General features: G+C 39.5%; 1 protein-coding gene across 1 annotated transcript; it reads right to left on the bottom strand.

Moving 5' to 3' along the window:
* Nucleotides 1–526: 526 nt before the first annotated feature.
* On the bottom strand, nucleotides 527–14,569 carry COX16 (cytochrome c oxidase assembly factor COX16). The gene is made up of 4 exons (XM_086320001.1): nucleotides 14,374–14,569; nucleotides 8,582–8,653; nucleotides 4,014–4,076; nucleotides 527–910 (listed from the first exon to the last, which is right to left on the bottom strand). The coding sequence occupies exons 1-4, from the start codon at nucleotides 14,440–14,442 to the stop codon at nucleotides 791–793; spliced, it is 324 nt and encodes a 107-aa protein (XP_086176127.1). The 5' UTR covers nucleotides 14,443–14,569; the 3' UTR covers nucleotides 527–790.
* Between the last annotated feature and the right edge of the window lie 1,304 nt (nucleotides 14,570–15,873).

The following is a 15,873-nucleotide window of genomic DNA, read 5'->3' on the forward strand; positions in this document are numbered from 1 at the left end:
TTTTCCTTTAACTGGGGACAATATGTTTCTTAACACATTTTAATGGTATCAATACAATCACCAGGTGATTCCTCGGAGACTGATAAGCATGTCATGTGAGGTATTAAAATTAAAACCAAGAATCTCACCAGACTGACCATTTTCCACACAGGTCTGATATAAAATTCTGTTTGACATTACCGTTAAAATTTAGATCTAGACCAACTATTGTCAAGTAGGAATCCTACTTGCTGGTGGAAAAGAAATCCTGGGGGGGGGGGGGGGGGGGCGGGGCGGTAGTCTTCCCAGATGGCACTAGTGGTAAAGAACCTGCCTGCCAATGCAGAGACATAAGAGATATGGGTTCGATCCCTGAGTTGAGAAGATCCTCTGGAGGAGGGAATGGCAACCCACTCCATCGTTCTTGCCTGGAGAATCCCATGGGCAGAGGACCCTGGTGGGCTATGGTCTATAGGCTTGCAAAGAGTCAGACATGACTGAAGCGACTTAGCATGCATGCACGTTGGGAGTAGAATAAAGGACACTCTTTTAAGTAGCAGTATTCACATGTTTATTGAGCAGTAAAAAATATATATGGTCAACATTGTTACTTTCATTTGCAAATGGAAGAGTTGGGCCTTATACAAACCTGTACTTGACTTTTTATCAAGAGTACTTGTCATCAAATTACTCATATCTAGGCTTCTGCAGGTCTGGAGTTTTCTCTCCATTGGATAGGAGTATATGGTTGGAATTCCAGTTGATAACATTTTTATTTAAAATTTAAAAAGTAAAAACAGAATCAACATGGTCAAGTTGTCTTATTAGTCTTAAGGATTTCTGGATTTCGTCCTTGGAGGAGATCAGGATCTTCCCAAGGCCTGGGTCCTCGAATATTTTTCCAGTCATCAAAGGTGGAATCCTTTATTTTCTACAGAGCCACAAAAATTAGAGCATAAATATTAGTATAGGAGCCCTGTGAGTTTGGCTAGGACCTAACTGAATAAATGAGTAGAAAGAATTCAATAGGCCCCCACTTATAATTCTAGTAAACAAATCAACTGCATGTCAAGCTTACTTTTCTTGCTATTGACATTACTGCCTATCTTTCCCCTCATCAGAATAAAACTATTAAAAAAGGAAGAGAGTCTACATGTTTTTTAAAAAATTTATTTTGTTGAATTACAGTTGATTTACAATATTGTGTTAATTTTTGCTATGGCAAAAGTTCTGCAGTTATACATATATATGTATACATACACACACATACATTCTTTTTCATATTCTTTTCCATGATGGATTATGGATTATCACAGAATATGGAATATACATTCCTGTGCTATACATACAGTAGGATCTTCTTGTTTACACATTCTGTATATAATACTTTGTATCTGCTAATCTCAAACTCTCAATCCTTCCCTCCCCCACCTGCCCCTACCTGGGCAAGCCAAAAGTCTGTTCTCTATATCAGAGTCTGTTTCTGTTTTGTCGATATGTTCATTTGTGTCTTATGTTAGCTTCCACATATAAGTGGTATCATATGGCATCTGTCTTTCTCTTTCTGACTTACTTCCCGTAGTATGATGATCTCCAGATCCATCCATGCTGCAGCAAATGGTGTCATTCTTTTTTTATTTTCATTGTACATATGCACCACATTGTCTTTACCCATTCATTTGTCAACAGTCATTTAAGTTACTTCCATGTCTTGCCTACTGTGAATAGTGCAACTATGAACATAGGGGTACATATATTTTTCTGAATTATAGTTTTCTCCAGATATATGTTCAGGAGTGGGATTGCTGGATCATATGGCAACTCTTTTTTTAGTTTTTTGAGGAACCTCCATATTGTTTTCCATAGTAGCTGCACCAATTTACAATCCCACCAACAGTGCGAGAGGGTTATCTTTTCTCTAAACCGGATTCAGCATTTATCTGTAGATTTTTTTTAATGATCGCCATTCTGATCTATGTGAGGTGGTTCCTCTTTGTTCCAAGTCATTCTGACTTGTATTTCTTGAATAATTTACATGTTTTATTTCTGAGAGCACAAAGAGAAGAATCTGAGAAAACGAAATTTCACCTCAACACTGATCCAGCAGAGTAATGATTAGCACAGGTGCCTGGCAGTAAATGAAGAGACCAAAGGTGGAGACTGTAGAGAGTCTGCTAGAAGGAAGAGATAGCACAATGATTTGTTCCGCACCTGAGAAATGAGTCTGGCCTGAAGAATGAAAAGCAATTCCCTATAGAGGCTGTGAGCAAAGCCCTTCTGGGGCAATAAAGACTAGTTTCACATAGAGTTTGGATCACTGTATCTTTAGTTAGCTGTACCTCTGAAGCACAGGAATGAAAATAGGAAAAAAGGGAAGAACATAAATACTTCTTTATCCTCTCACACCACTCTGACAGTAACTTTCATATATGTGCTTTGGTTATTCTGGAATAATTAACTGAACAAGATAGAAAAAGAAACACAGAGAACACAGGACAGCTTACATCCAGTGACAGAGGAAATGATATAAATTGACCTTGACATTTGGATATTAAACATTACTCTTTTACCAATAAGCTATATAACCCTGTGCAAGTGATTTGAGTTATCTGGGCACTAATTTTCTCATAAGTAATAATGAAAAGACAAGACCAAATGGTCTGCATGATTTCTTCAGCTCTCATATTCTATGGTTTCTAAAAGAACTATAAGGAACATCTACTTCCAGACAAACCCTTCATAGCTCATATACTGTTTAAGAGAAAATAATGGGGAAATAGTGAATAATGATTCTCTAAATTTCTCTTAGAGCTTTACCAAGAGTTTAAATCTACAGAGGTGAACAAATTTCTACTAATTCAAGAACAGAGTAAATTATCTTCAAGTATAGTTATGAAATGCTCCAAAGTTAAAAAAAGGTTTTAAGAGAGAACAATGGCCTTCACTCAGATAATGTAAGACATATGTGCTCTAAAGAATTTAAGAATAACTGTTAGATGGGATGCAAGGCTGACTGAATTACTTTACGCAAAAGCGGTCCAGTTTCAAACTAAACTAAAACAAAAATAGCAAACAACACAGTGGTCCAGTCTTTAGCTCTGACAAGATCCTCTTGGGAAAACAATTCAGAGAAGGAGTCCCACAAAGTTCAGGGGATTTAGGAAACCTCAAAGCCTTTCCACAGATCCTCCCTTACAGATTGTAAAATCAAGCTCCAAATGACCAGCCAATAACTGAACTGCTAAAATGAGAATCAATCACTCTTCACAAGTCTCTTCAATATTTACTATTCACAATGCCTACATTTCAATAAAAAAGAACCACACATAAAAAGAAAAGGGAAAATATGATAAGAGATGGAGAATGTCCTCCTTCCCAACATCCTATAATTAAACATGCTATTAACTCCTTGATTTTGTTAATCAGATAGCTGGAAAAATGACACTTCATTATAATGTGAATTAACATTTCTATTATAAGTTGAACATCTCTTTATATGTTTTAAAAATGCTATTTATTTCCTTGTCTCTGAACTCATTACATGTTTTGCTCATGTTTCCACTGCCAACTGAGTTGTTGAAATTGTATACTGATTTGCTCTTTATATTTAATCAATTCATCATGATAAGGATAAACAATATTTTTAGGATTTCTTATCTAACTACTGACTTTATATTACACAAATTTTTTTTAGGTGGTATCTTTGAATATTTACTTTTAAAACATCTCTATTTCTCATCACATTTAAATAGGCTTTTCTGACTCAAGAACACAAAAAAGAAATTTCATTTTTTACTCCTAGTACTTTTAGTCTTTTGGGTTTTTTTATTTTTAAATTCTTGATCCATCCAGAATTTACTCATAGTATATGAAAAACAGATCCATGTTTACTGTCTTCTCAAACAACCACATAGTTGTTCCAATAACGTATATTTAAGGTAATTTTTTTTCTGGACTGGTAATAATTTGAATTTACCTTAAGGCAGATAGAACCATTCACAGACTAGGAATATTGCTACATTAGCATACTATACCTCATATTCTGATTCCAATGACACTTTATTCATTTTCAGCTTTTTTTCTAACTCAGGATCAATCTGTAGAAAAATAAAAGCAGCCATAAGTTACTTAAGTCTGTTAGATTCCATTTGCAATTTAAAAAGTTAATATAAGCATGGCTCAGATGGCATGGCAGATTACAAAACTGTTGGAGAATCTCCACAATCTATCAAATTGTATGACAACTAATATCTCAGTAGTACTATGACCACTACTACAACTAATGGCAGCCAAAAATTTACCAAGCACCTGCTGTATGCCACGTATTTTGACATTTATTATTTCCTATAACCCACAAAAAAGTGTATGACATAAGTATTATTATTTGAACAAAGCAAGGATAATGGAACACAGGGAATCTGAATGACTTGTCAAAGAGGCACAACTTGGCTTTGAAGCTTGGCCTTCTGCCTCCAGTTGCTGTTGTTCAGTCACCAAGTCATGTCTGACTCTTTGCAACCCCATGGACTACAGCACGCCAGGTTTCCTTGTCCTTCACTATCTCCTGGAGTTTGCTCAAACTGATGTCCATTGATTCAGTGATGCCATCCAACCACCTCATCCACTGTTGCCCCCTTCTCCTCCTGCCCTCAGTCTTTCCCACCATCAGGGTCTTTTCCAGTGAGTCAGCTCTTTGTATAAGGTGGCCAAACTACTGGAGCTTCGTTTTCGGCATCAGTCCTTCTATGAATATTCAAAGTTAATTTCCTTTATGACTGACTGGTTTGATCTCCTTTCTGTCCAAGGGACTCTCAAGAGTCCTCCCCAGCACCACAGTTTAAAATCATCTATTCTTAACAGCTCAGCCTTTTTTATGATCCAACTCTCACATCTGTACATGACTACTGGATGAACCACAGCTTTGACTATATGGACCTTTGTTGGCAAAGTAATGTCTCTACTTTTTAATATGCTATCCAGGTTTGTCACAGTTTTTCTTCCAAGGAGCAAGCATCTTTTAGTTTCATTGCTGCAGTCACCATCTGCGGTGATTTTGGAGCCCCCAAAAATAAAATCTGCCACTGCTTCCATTTTTTCCCCATCTATTTGCCATGAAGTGACGGGACCAGATGCCATGATCTTAGTTTTCTGAATGTTGAGTTTTAAGCCAGTTTTTTCACTTTGCTCTTTCACCTTCACCAAGGTCTTTAGTTCCCCTTCACTTTCTGCTATTAGGGTGGTATCACCTGCATATCCGAGGTTATCGATATTTCTCCCGGCAATCTTGATTCCAGCTTGTGCTGGAATCCAGCCTAGGATTTCACATGATATACTCTGCATTTAAGTTAAATAAGCAGGGTGACAACATACAGTTTTGATGTACTCCTTTCCCAATTTTGAACCAGTCCATTGTTTCATGTCAGTTCTAACTGATGCTTCTTGAGCTGCACACAGGTTTTTCAGGAGGCAGGTAAGGTGGTCTGGTATTCCCATCTCTTTAAGAATTTTCCCTCTTGACTCTCCCTTAATCTCAGCCTCTCAACCCTTGTAATTCCTGTCAACCTCAACCAATCTTCTCAGTTCCTCTCAAAGTTAGTCCACCCTACCCTCTCAAACTTGTTTGAACTCAGCCTTACCTAAACACTGAGACTTGACTTCACCAGAGTCTGACTTCTCAGTATCAACCAACCTGGACCTCTCACTCTCAGTAGGTCTTGTCCTCTGATCCTGCTCAGCTAAACTTTGTCCTCTCAGCCTCCTTCCACAGACCTCAACCAATCTCATCCTCTCAACTTCAATCAACCTCATTTCTCTCAACTTTGTTCTCTTTACTCTGACCCCATCCTCTAGACCTCTTCTGTTATTGCAATCTCCCTCATTCTCCCTTGCTGTGAAAATTTACCTAGTCCTTAAAACCAAAGTCTTCCCATATTTATTTAGATTTTAATATTGCATATATCACTATCAACTTGCTGCTACAAATTCTTTTAGAATCCATTCATTTCTATTGTCACTGCCAATGTCTTACTTCAGATTCCAGTTTTGTTCATCTATATTACTGCCAAAGTATCTTAACAGGTCTATCTCCAGCTGAAACACTCTCTTCCCTCCTATCTTGCTCCCCTAATCTCCATCCATCCTGTACTCTTGCCAGAGAGTTCTAAACTGAAAATCTGACCATATGCCCAACAGCCCCTCTATGTTATATAATACTAATCATTTTCATCATTTACCTATCATTTAACTCTTATCATTTTTAAAGCCTTAATTCAAAGGTTGATACCTCTAGCAGACCTCTGGTATCCGTTTCCCAAATCTAAACTATATATTTCTCCTTGAAGTTCTAGCAATGTATTATGTAAAATTCTAATCTAGCATTTCACTATGCATTGTTATATTGTATGTTTGGATACATTTTTATATTAGAAGTCTCCCAACCTTGATTATGGGGCTTTCTGGATAGCTCAGCTGGTAAAGAATCTGCCTGCAATGCAGAAGACCCCAGTTTGATCCCTGGGTCAAAAGTTCCCCTAGAGAAAGGATAGCCTATCCACTCCAGTATTCTTGCTGAGAGAATCCCCATGGACAGAGGAGCCTGGTGGGCTGCAGTCCATGGGGTCGCAAAGAGTCGGACATGACTGGGTGACTAAGTATAGCACAGCACAGCCTTGATTATGCTATAAGCTTTATAAGAACCAGTTTCTTGAATGTTTATCTGTAGGATCTAAGACATGATAAACTCATGACAAATATGCAATTATTTTTCAAATATGTATATGACATCCCATTTCCAAAAGTCAGATTACTATAACTTTCATCTTAGAGCAAAAGGGCAAAAAGTCCTTAATAAAATAATTGGGATGCTAACAGAAACTTTAAAACTCAGTTGATAACTGGTCTATTCCCTCACAGAAACCATATATTCCTTTTTAATTTAACATTTATTCTAATACTTACTGTCTTTAACACTAGCTTGAGTCAGTATTTCTCTTAAACCATAAGATTAACTGAAAAAACTGAATAAGCTTTCAATACTCTACTTTCCCACCAACATTACTGAGGTCTGCTAATGAAATACAGCTGACTCTTGAACAACACAAGTTTGTTGAGAGTCCACTTATATAAGGATTTTCCTCAATAAATATACACTTGGCCCGCCATATCTGTGGGTTCCACATGCATGGATTCAGCCAGCTGCAGATTGTAAAGTACTGTAGTATTTACTGAAAAAAAGTCCACGGTACCAGTGGAGCAGCACAGTCTAAACCTCTGTTGTTTCAGAGTTAACTGTACTTGGGGAAAAAACAAGTATCAGATGTGTGCCACAAACAAAAGCTACATACTTTTGAATGAATTAACCAGAATTCTTCTGTAACAACAGACCTGAATTTGGTAGTAATTACACAAACTAGTAAATGTAACAAAAAAGAAGCAGACTCACAAATACAGCAAACAAACTAGTCCTATGATAAAAGCAAACTATAAAAAAGACCCCTGTAAATCCATTATCTACGTCTCTTTCTCCACATATTCATACAAATACCATGCATTCGTGGAATCTAAAAAAATACAACAAACTAGTAAATATAACAAAAAGGAAAAGTGAAAGAAAGTGAAGTCGCTCAGTTGTGTCCGACTCTTTGCGACCCCATGGACTGTAGCCCACCAGGCTCCTCCGTCCATGGAATTTTTCAGGCAAGAGTACTGGAGTGGGTTGCCATTTCCTTCTCCAGGGGATCTTCCCCACCCGGGGATCGAACCTGGGTCTCCCGCATTGCAGGCAGATGCTTTACCATCTAAGCCACCAGGAAAGCCCAACAAAAAAGATGCAGACTCACAAATACAGAAAGAAACTAGTGGTTACCAGTAGGGGGAGGCGACAGGCAATACAGGGGTAAAGTGATGGAAAGTATAAACTACTGGGTGTACGACAAGCTCAAGGATATACTGCACATCATGGGGAACATAGCTAATATTCTGTAATAACTCTAAATGGAAAGTAATCTTTAAAAATTGTATAGGACTTCCCTGGTGGTCCAGTGGTTAAGAATCTGCCTGTCAAAGCAGAGGACACAGGTTCAATCCCTGGTCCAGGAAGATTCCACATGCTGTGGAGCAACTAAGGCCATGTGCCACACATGCTCTAGAACCTGTGCTCAACAGAAGCCGTGCACCACAACTGAGAGCAGAGCCTGCTCACTGCAGCTAGTGAAAGTCCTTGCACAGCAACAAAGACACAGTACAATCAAAATTAATAAATACATAAAAAGTTTAAATATATATATATATATATAATTTTTAAAGAAATGTTTTATAAAAGAGCCCAAAGATCATTCATCAGACTTAAAAAGCAAGATAAGGACATCTCTGGTGGTCCAGTGGCTAAGACTCCACACTCCCAATGCAGGGGCCCTGGGTTCAATCCCTGCTCAGGGAAATAGATCCCACATACTGCAACTAAGACTTGGTGCAGTCAAATAAATAAATAAATATTTTTTAAAAAAAGCGAGATAAAATTCAGACAGCTTAGTATTTTAAGTATCCATGTCTCATAAACCAAAATATACATATATACATGTCAAACTCCAAAGAGAGTTCTTACTTTAATCTTCACAGCATCATAACGAATTTGAGAAAACTCACGAAGACCAAAAGAACCTCCAACAATCAGCAACTGAAACAAAACAGAGAAACAATTAAAATAGAAGGGCAGAATTCAGCATATCTATATATTACTTATCTAAATGCCAAGGGTGGCAGATTATACAAAATCCTATAGATTATTCTTCCTGGTGAGTTACCATTCATCTTTTCAGAGCAAATGTAGTATATACTATCACTGGGAAACATTTTAGCATATCAGAAAATACCAAAATCACTAACTTATACCTGTACTTGATCCTATGGTTTATATACCACATCACAATCACTGTATCAGTTAATTCTTATAAAAGACCTATGAACTAAGGAAAGACTATACACTTAGTATACGAGAAAGTAAAAGCACACCAACTAAATGGTAATCTTGATTCCAGCCTGTGCTTCATCCAACTCAGCATTTCACACAATGTACTCTGCATATAAGTTAAATAAGCAGGGTGACAATATATAGCGTCGATGCACTCCTTTACCAATTTGGAACCACTCTGCTGTTCCATGTCTGGTTCTGACTGTTCCTTCTTGACCTCCATACAGATTTCTCAGGGGGCAGGTAAGGTGATCTGGTACTCCCACCTCTTGAAGAATTTTCCACAGTTTGTTGTGATCCACATAGTCAAAGGCTTTGGTGTAGTCAATAAAGCAGAAATAAATGCTTTTCTGGAACCCTCCTGCTTTTTCAACGATCCTACAAATGTTGGCAATTTGATCTCTGGTTCCTCTGCCTTTTCTAAATCCAGCTTGAACACCTGTTAGTTCTCGGTTCACGTACTGTTGAAGCCTCACTTACAGAATTTTGAGCATTACTTAGCTAGCCTGTGAGATGAGTGCAATGGTGCGACAGTTTGAACATTCTTTGGCATTGCCTTTCTTTGGGACTGGAATGAAAACTGACCTTTTCCAGTCCTGTGGCCACTGCTGAGTTTTCCATATTTGCTGGCATACAGAATGCAGCACTATAACAGTATCATCTTTTAGGACCTGAAATAGTTCACCCATGTTGCTGGCATCCAAAATAAAGCAACCTTTCCTTTCCACTAACTACTTTTTTTATTGGCTTTTGAGCTGCAAGCAGCCAGATCCTACTTTAGGTTACACATACATATGAACAGAATGGTCCACGTGACAATAGCTGTGTGTAAGTACAGGAGATTTCTGAGAAGATCCTACACACTCAACAATGGCTAACTTTGAGGCTCTGAGCAAATAAGTAAAACTTTAAGGCAGGGTTGTAACCTGCCTGAGTATTGAAGGAATGCCCAATCTAGCACACAGAGCCCCTTGACAAAGACTGGGAAACTTACTGAATCCAGGTGTTTAAGGAAACCTCTGCCCAATATAAAGAAAAACACATTCTCTTAAAAATGGGCAAAAAACTTGGACAGTTCCTCAAAGAAGATATACAGATAACCAATAATCAATTGTAAGAAAGGATCATTAGTCATTGTGCTGTGCTTTGTTGCTCAGTTGTGTCTGACTCTTTGTGACCCCATGGATTATAGCCTGCCAGGCTCCTCTGTCCATGAGGATTCTCCAGGCAAGAATACTGGAGTGGGTTCCCATGCCCTCCTCCAGGGGATCTTCCCAAACCAGGGATCGAACCCAGGTCTCCCACATTGCAGGTGGATTCTTTACTGTCTGAGCCACCAGGGAAGCCCAAGAATATTGGAGAGGGTAGCCCATCCCTTCTTCAGGGGATCTTCCCAATCCAGGAATCAAACCAGGGTCTCCTGCATTGCAGGCAGATTCTTTACCAGCTGAGCTACCAGGAGAGAAATGAAAATCAAAACCACTTCACATCTCCTTGTAAGGGTTTATTTTTAAAGAGTGGACAATGACAACTGTTGATAAGAACGTGGAAAAATCAGAAGCCTCATATGCTGCTGGGGGGAATGTAAAATGATGCACTTTTTGAGAAACAGGTTGATAGTTCCTCAAAATGTTAAACATGGAGCTATCATATGATGCAGCAATTCTACTAGTAGGCATTTATCCAAGAGAAATGAAAACACATCTATACAAAAATCTGTACATGAATGTTCATAGCACCGTTATTCATAATAGCCAAGAAATGAAAAAAAAACCCCAACTAATGCTTATCAACGGACAATAAATATTCCAACTGATCGAATACTATCTAGTCACTAAAAGGGTATGACACTTTGATACATGTTAGATGAATAAACCTTCAAAACATTATGCTAAGTGAACAAAGTCACTCACAAAAGACCACAAATTGTATTATTCTATTACATCTATATAGAGATGATTAGTGGTTACCTAAGACGGAACAGTAGAGGAGAACAGGAAGCGGCTACAAGTGAGTTTGGTGATTCCTTTAGGGTGATGAAAATGTTTTAAAATTAGACTGTGATGATAGTTTCCAAACAATGAATATACTAAAACCATCTTCAGACATTAAATGGTCTGCATTTTAGTATGCAGAAACCAGTAATGACTGGTCAGATTAGAAAGGTAAATTCTGGGGACTAAATGGGCAGTGCACAAATTGAAACAACAAATATATTCTCTTTTCCAAGTGGTTTGGGGAAGAAGGGAAGGAGAGTACTGTTAGCCTATACCTGGGACTCTAAGTCCTCTTCTGTTTGTTGTTCTTGTGAAGCAAGCACTAACATTTATGTAAGAGATTAAAAAAAAAGAAAAAAAGAGTAAAACAGCTGGCTTAAAATTCAACATTAAAAAAACTAAGATAATGGCATCCGGTCCCATCACTGCATGGCAAATAGATGGGGAGAAAATGGAAACAGTGACAGACTTTATTTTCTTGGGCTCCAAAATCACTGTGGACACTGCAGTTATGAAATTAAAAGATGCTTGCTCCTCGGGAGAAAAGCAATGACAAACCCAGATAACATATTAAGAAGCAAAGAAATCACTTTGCTGACAAAGGTCCACCTAGTCAAAACTATGGTTTTTCCAGCAGTCATGTATGGATGTGAGAGTTGGACCATAAAGAAGGCTGAGCATTAAAGAATTAATGTTTTCAAACTGTGGTGCTAGAGAAGACTCCTGAGAGTCCCTTCGACAGCAAGGAGACCAAACCAGTCGGTCCTAAAAGAAATCAACCCTGAAATATTCATTGGAAGGACTGATGCTGAAGCTGAATCTCCAATACTGTGGCCACTCAATGTGAAGACCCGACTCTGGAAAAGACCCTGCTGCTGGGAAAGACTGAAGGCAGAAAAAGGGAGAGACAGAAGATAAGATAGTTGGATGGCATCAGCAACTCAACTGACATGAATTTGAGCAAGCTCCAAGAGATGGAGAAGGACAGGGAAGCCTGGCACTCTGCAGTCCATGGGGTCACAAAGAGTCAGACACGACTGAGCAAATGAACGACGACAACAAAGAGAGAAAATAATTTCAACTTTAAGTATAGTAGTATGCTATAATAATTATGGCATAGTAATATAGTAAATATGGAATATCCAACTGATACATGATGAAGACCATGCATCATTTGAGCTCTTTCTAGTACTGCTGGGTTTTAGAGAACTGAGTTAAATATTTTCCTCTACAGAATTAGTTACTTGTCTAGGACCCTTTGTGTGGATCACAACAAACTGTGGAAAATTCTTCAAGAGCTGGGAATACCAGACCACCTTACCTGCCCCCTGAGGAATCTGTATGCAGATCAAGAAGCAACAGTTAGAACTGGACATGGAACAGACTGGTTCCAAATTGGGAAATGAGTACGTCAAGACTGTATCTTGTCACCCTGCTTATTCAACTTATATGCAGAGTACATCATGCAAAATGCCAGGCTGGAAGAAGCACAAGCTGGAATTAAGATATTCCAATGAGACTTTTCCATCAAGGTTATTCCAATATCAATAACCTCAGATATGCAGTTGACACCACCCTTATAGCAGAAAGCGAAGGAGAACTAAAGAGCCTCTTGATGAAGGTGAAAAAGGAGAGTTAATAAGCTGGCTCAAAACACAACGTTCAAAAATCAAAGATCATGGCATCTGGTCCCATCCTTTCATGGCAAATAGATGGGGAAACAATGGAAACAGTGACAGACTTTTTCTTGGGCTCTAAAAATTACTATGGATGGTAACTGCAGCCATGAAATTAAAAAATGCTTGCTCCTTGGGAGACAAGCTATGACAAACCTAGACAGTGTACTAAAAAGCAGAGAGACCACTTTGTGGACAAAGGTCCATATAGTTAACGGAGGACCCACATTTTGAAACAGTATAGACCTAGGTCCAGTGTAGCACAGATCCAGTATAGACACAGAGACCAGTATAGAGAAATACACTTAGGAAGAAGTCTACTGTGGTAGTCTTGTCTAAGAAATAAAACAAATGAGGGAGTTCCTAGAAGGTACTTTAATACTAGTGGTTTTAAGAGCTTAGCGTTGATGATTTTGAAAGATAACAAACAAAACTAAACTATCTTCCAGTGGGACATGCAGGTGACCTCAACTTGCACTGACAATCACATGTTTCTGAATGGACCTCTATTTTGTGGCAGGGGAATCCACAGGGAGGATAGTTTTTACACAGTCCCTGTTGGCTACACAAATATAATTCTGCATTGTCTCATAAATGATTTTCTTTAAACTTTTAAAAAGATAAAAAGGAGTTTTTAAAGATTAAAAAGAATCCACATTCATCAAAGATGAACTAAAAAACACATTACTTTTCTAAGGTCACTACTTTGCTTTATAGTCCTGGTTAAATGCAAAATTTGGTAACTTTTCCTGTACCAAATTCTTATCAAAGTAATAAACTATTTAAAAACTGTTCACCTGCTTTATTTATATTATTTCATTTACTATGACATCAAGGCTTGTTGAAACAAAATACCTTGCCAAGGTCAAACAGAAAAGAAAGAGTGTGGTTTCACTGGATTCCAACTCCAGTTGGTGTTAAGTATTAAGCATTAACTTGAATCTTCAAGACGAACAGGATCTTCTGAGAACTCCATGTAGGAGTGGATACAAACAAAGAAATGCCAAAACTACTTGCAATGTGCTTTAAAAATACCAACCATAATGCAGCGACTATCTTTGCAGGGCTGCTACACTGTGCTACATTTAACTCACAAGGATTTTTTTTTTTTAACTCATAACAACCCTAGAAGAATTAAGCCAATTCACAAACTAGTAAACTGAAATCTGAGGATGCCCAAAACTGTAGTTAAATTAAGTGAATATAACTAGTTTCGATGACCAGAGTTATCTTCAAGCTGTAGCGTGGCAGACGGGAGGTTGGGGCCGGGGAATGGGAGTTTAGTAATTATCCAGGCTCTAGCTAAAGCCTGGTTCGGGTTAAAATCTGGTTCAGAAGCACATCCAGGTTAACTACCAAAGGTCAGACAAGGACCTGAGGTCGAACTACCAGCGCGGGGAGTGACTAGGAAACTACCCTGATGCTGGGAAATATTGAAGGCAGGAGAAGGGGACGACAGAGGATGAGATGGCTGGATGGCATCACTGACTCGATGGACGTCTCAGTGAACTCCAGGAGTTGGTGATGGACAGAGAGGCCTGGCGTGCTGCGATTCATGGGGTCGCAAAGAGTCGGACACGACTGAGCGACTGAACTGAAAGGCCGGCCACATTCTAGCGCAGGTTGCGGTTCCTCCCCTCACACATTACAGGTTCACCTCACTGACGTCCCAGCCAATCTTGAGGTCCCACCCTTTCGGAATCCCTCATCCCCACCCGCCTCTAACACACACTTTACCCTCCACTGCGCTCACCAACATGGGAACTCCGTAGCGAAGGGTCTTACTCTTGCGCAGGGCGCGCCTCACCGCGTAGCCGAACATGACTGAACTGTCCGAGTCGTTTGGACGCCGAACAAGCCCAGCGTGGCCTCCCGAATCTCAGTAGCTCCACTACGAAGACGTCCTTGACTCACCTCTTTTCCTTAGCCTCCCAGTGCTGGGTCTTTCTAAGATCGATCTCCGGCAGGCAAAAGCAATAGATCCGTAGTAACACACTCAAGCTTCCCCCCGGAAATTCGAGTGCGAGCCATTAAGTTCCGGCAAGCTGGTGTCCCCTTGGGACTTGAGACTGGTTGTGTGTGCGTGCTTTGTCGCTCAGGCTCAGTCGTGTCCGACTCTTTGGACGCCATGGACTGTAGCCAGCCAGGTTCCTCTGTCCATGGGGATTCTCCATGCAAGAATACTGGAGTGGGTTACCATGCCCTCCTTTAGGGGATCTTCCCAACCCAGGGATGAACCCAGGTCTCCTACGTTGCAGGCGGATTCTTTACCGTCTGAGCCACCTGGGAAGCCCAGTCATGTTTGTACTAATTGTCAAAGGATGTGGAACCTGTATTTATCTCCCGTGTTCTGGCTCTTAGAACACTTTCTGGCACATAAAATCAGCTCAATAAAATTAGGTTTAAAAAACCTACTTTGAAGTCAGTACTCTAACCTCTGCAGTAATCTGCGGAGTTGTTCACTTGATCAGTCATGTCCCGATTTTGCAACCCCATGAACTGTAGCACGCCAGGCTTCCCTGTCTTTCACCATCTCCTGGAGCTTGCTCAAAGTCATGTCCATTGGGTCGGTGATGCCATCCAACCATCTCCTCCTCTATCATCCCCTTCTCCTCCTGCCTTCAATCTTTCCCAGCATCAGGGTCTTTTTCCAGTGAGTCAGTTCTTTATATCAGGTTGGCCAAAGTATTGGGAGTTTCTGCTTCAGCATCAGTCCTTCCAATGAATATTCAGGACTGATTTCCTTTAGGATTGGCTGGTTTGATCTCCTTGCTGTCCAAGGGACTCTCAAGAGTCTTCTCCAACACTGCAGTTTGAAAGCATCTGGCAAAGAACATTTGGCACGCAGCCTTTTTTATAGTCCAACTCTCACATCTGTACATTACTGGAAAAACCATTGCTTTGACTATATGGACTTTTGTCAACAGAGTAATGTCTCTGCTTTTTAATCCACTGCCTAGGTTTGTCATAGCTTTTCTTCCAAGGAGCAACTGTCTTTTAATTACATGGTTGCAGTGATGGGTATTGTCACCCTGTTTATTTAACTTATATGCAGAGTGCATCATGAGAAACGCTGGGCTGGAAGAAGCACATGCTGGAATCAAGATTGCCAGGAGAAATATCAATAACCTCAAATATGCAGATGACACCACCCTTATGGAAGAAGGTGAAGAGGAATTAAAAAGCCTCTTGATGAAAGTGAAAGAGTAGAGTGAAAAAGTTGGTTTAAAGCTCAACATTTAGAAAACTAAGA

Source organism: Bos grunniens, chromosome 10 (genome assembly GCF_055505025.1).
Source record: "Bos grunniens cultivar Pamir isolate PY7600 chromosome 10, Bosgru_T2T1.0, whole genome shotgun sequence".
Taxonomy (NCBI): Eukaryota; Metazoa; Chordata; class Mammalia; order Artiodactyla; family Bovidae; genus Bos; species Bos grunniens.

What these genes read in the sequence shown, in the direction of transcription:
- COX16 (XM_086320001.1), bottom strand. Translation starts at nt 14,442, where the DNA reads ATGTTCGGCTACGCGGTGAGGCGCGCCCTGCGCAAGAGTAAGACCCTT. An exon ending in ATGATGCTGTGAAGATTAAA is followed by an intron (nt 4,077 to 8,581) that starts GTAAGAACTCTC and finishes ATTTTTCTACAG; the next exon opens with ATTGATCCTGAGTTAGAAAA. An exon ending in CATTGGAATCAGAATATGAG is followed by an intron (nt 911 to 4,013) that starts GTATAGTATGCT and finishes GTGGCTCTGTAG; the next exon opens with AAAATAAAGGATTCCACCTT.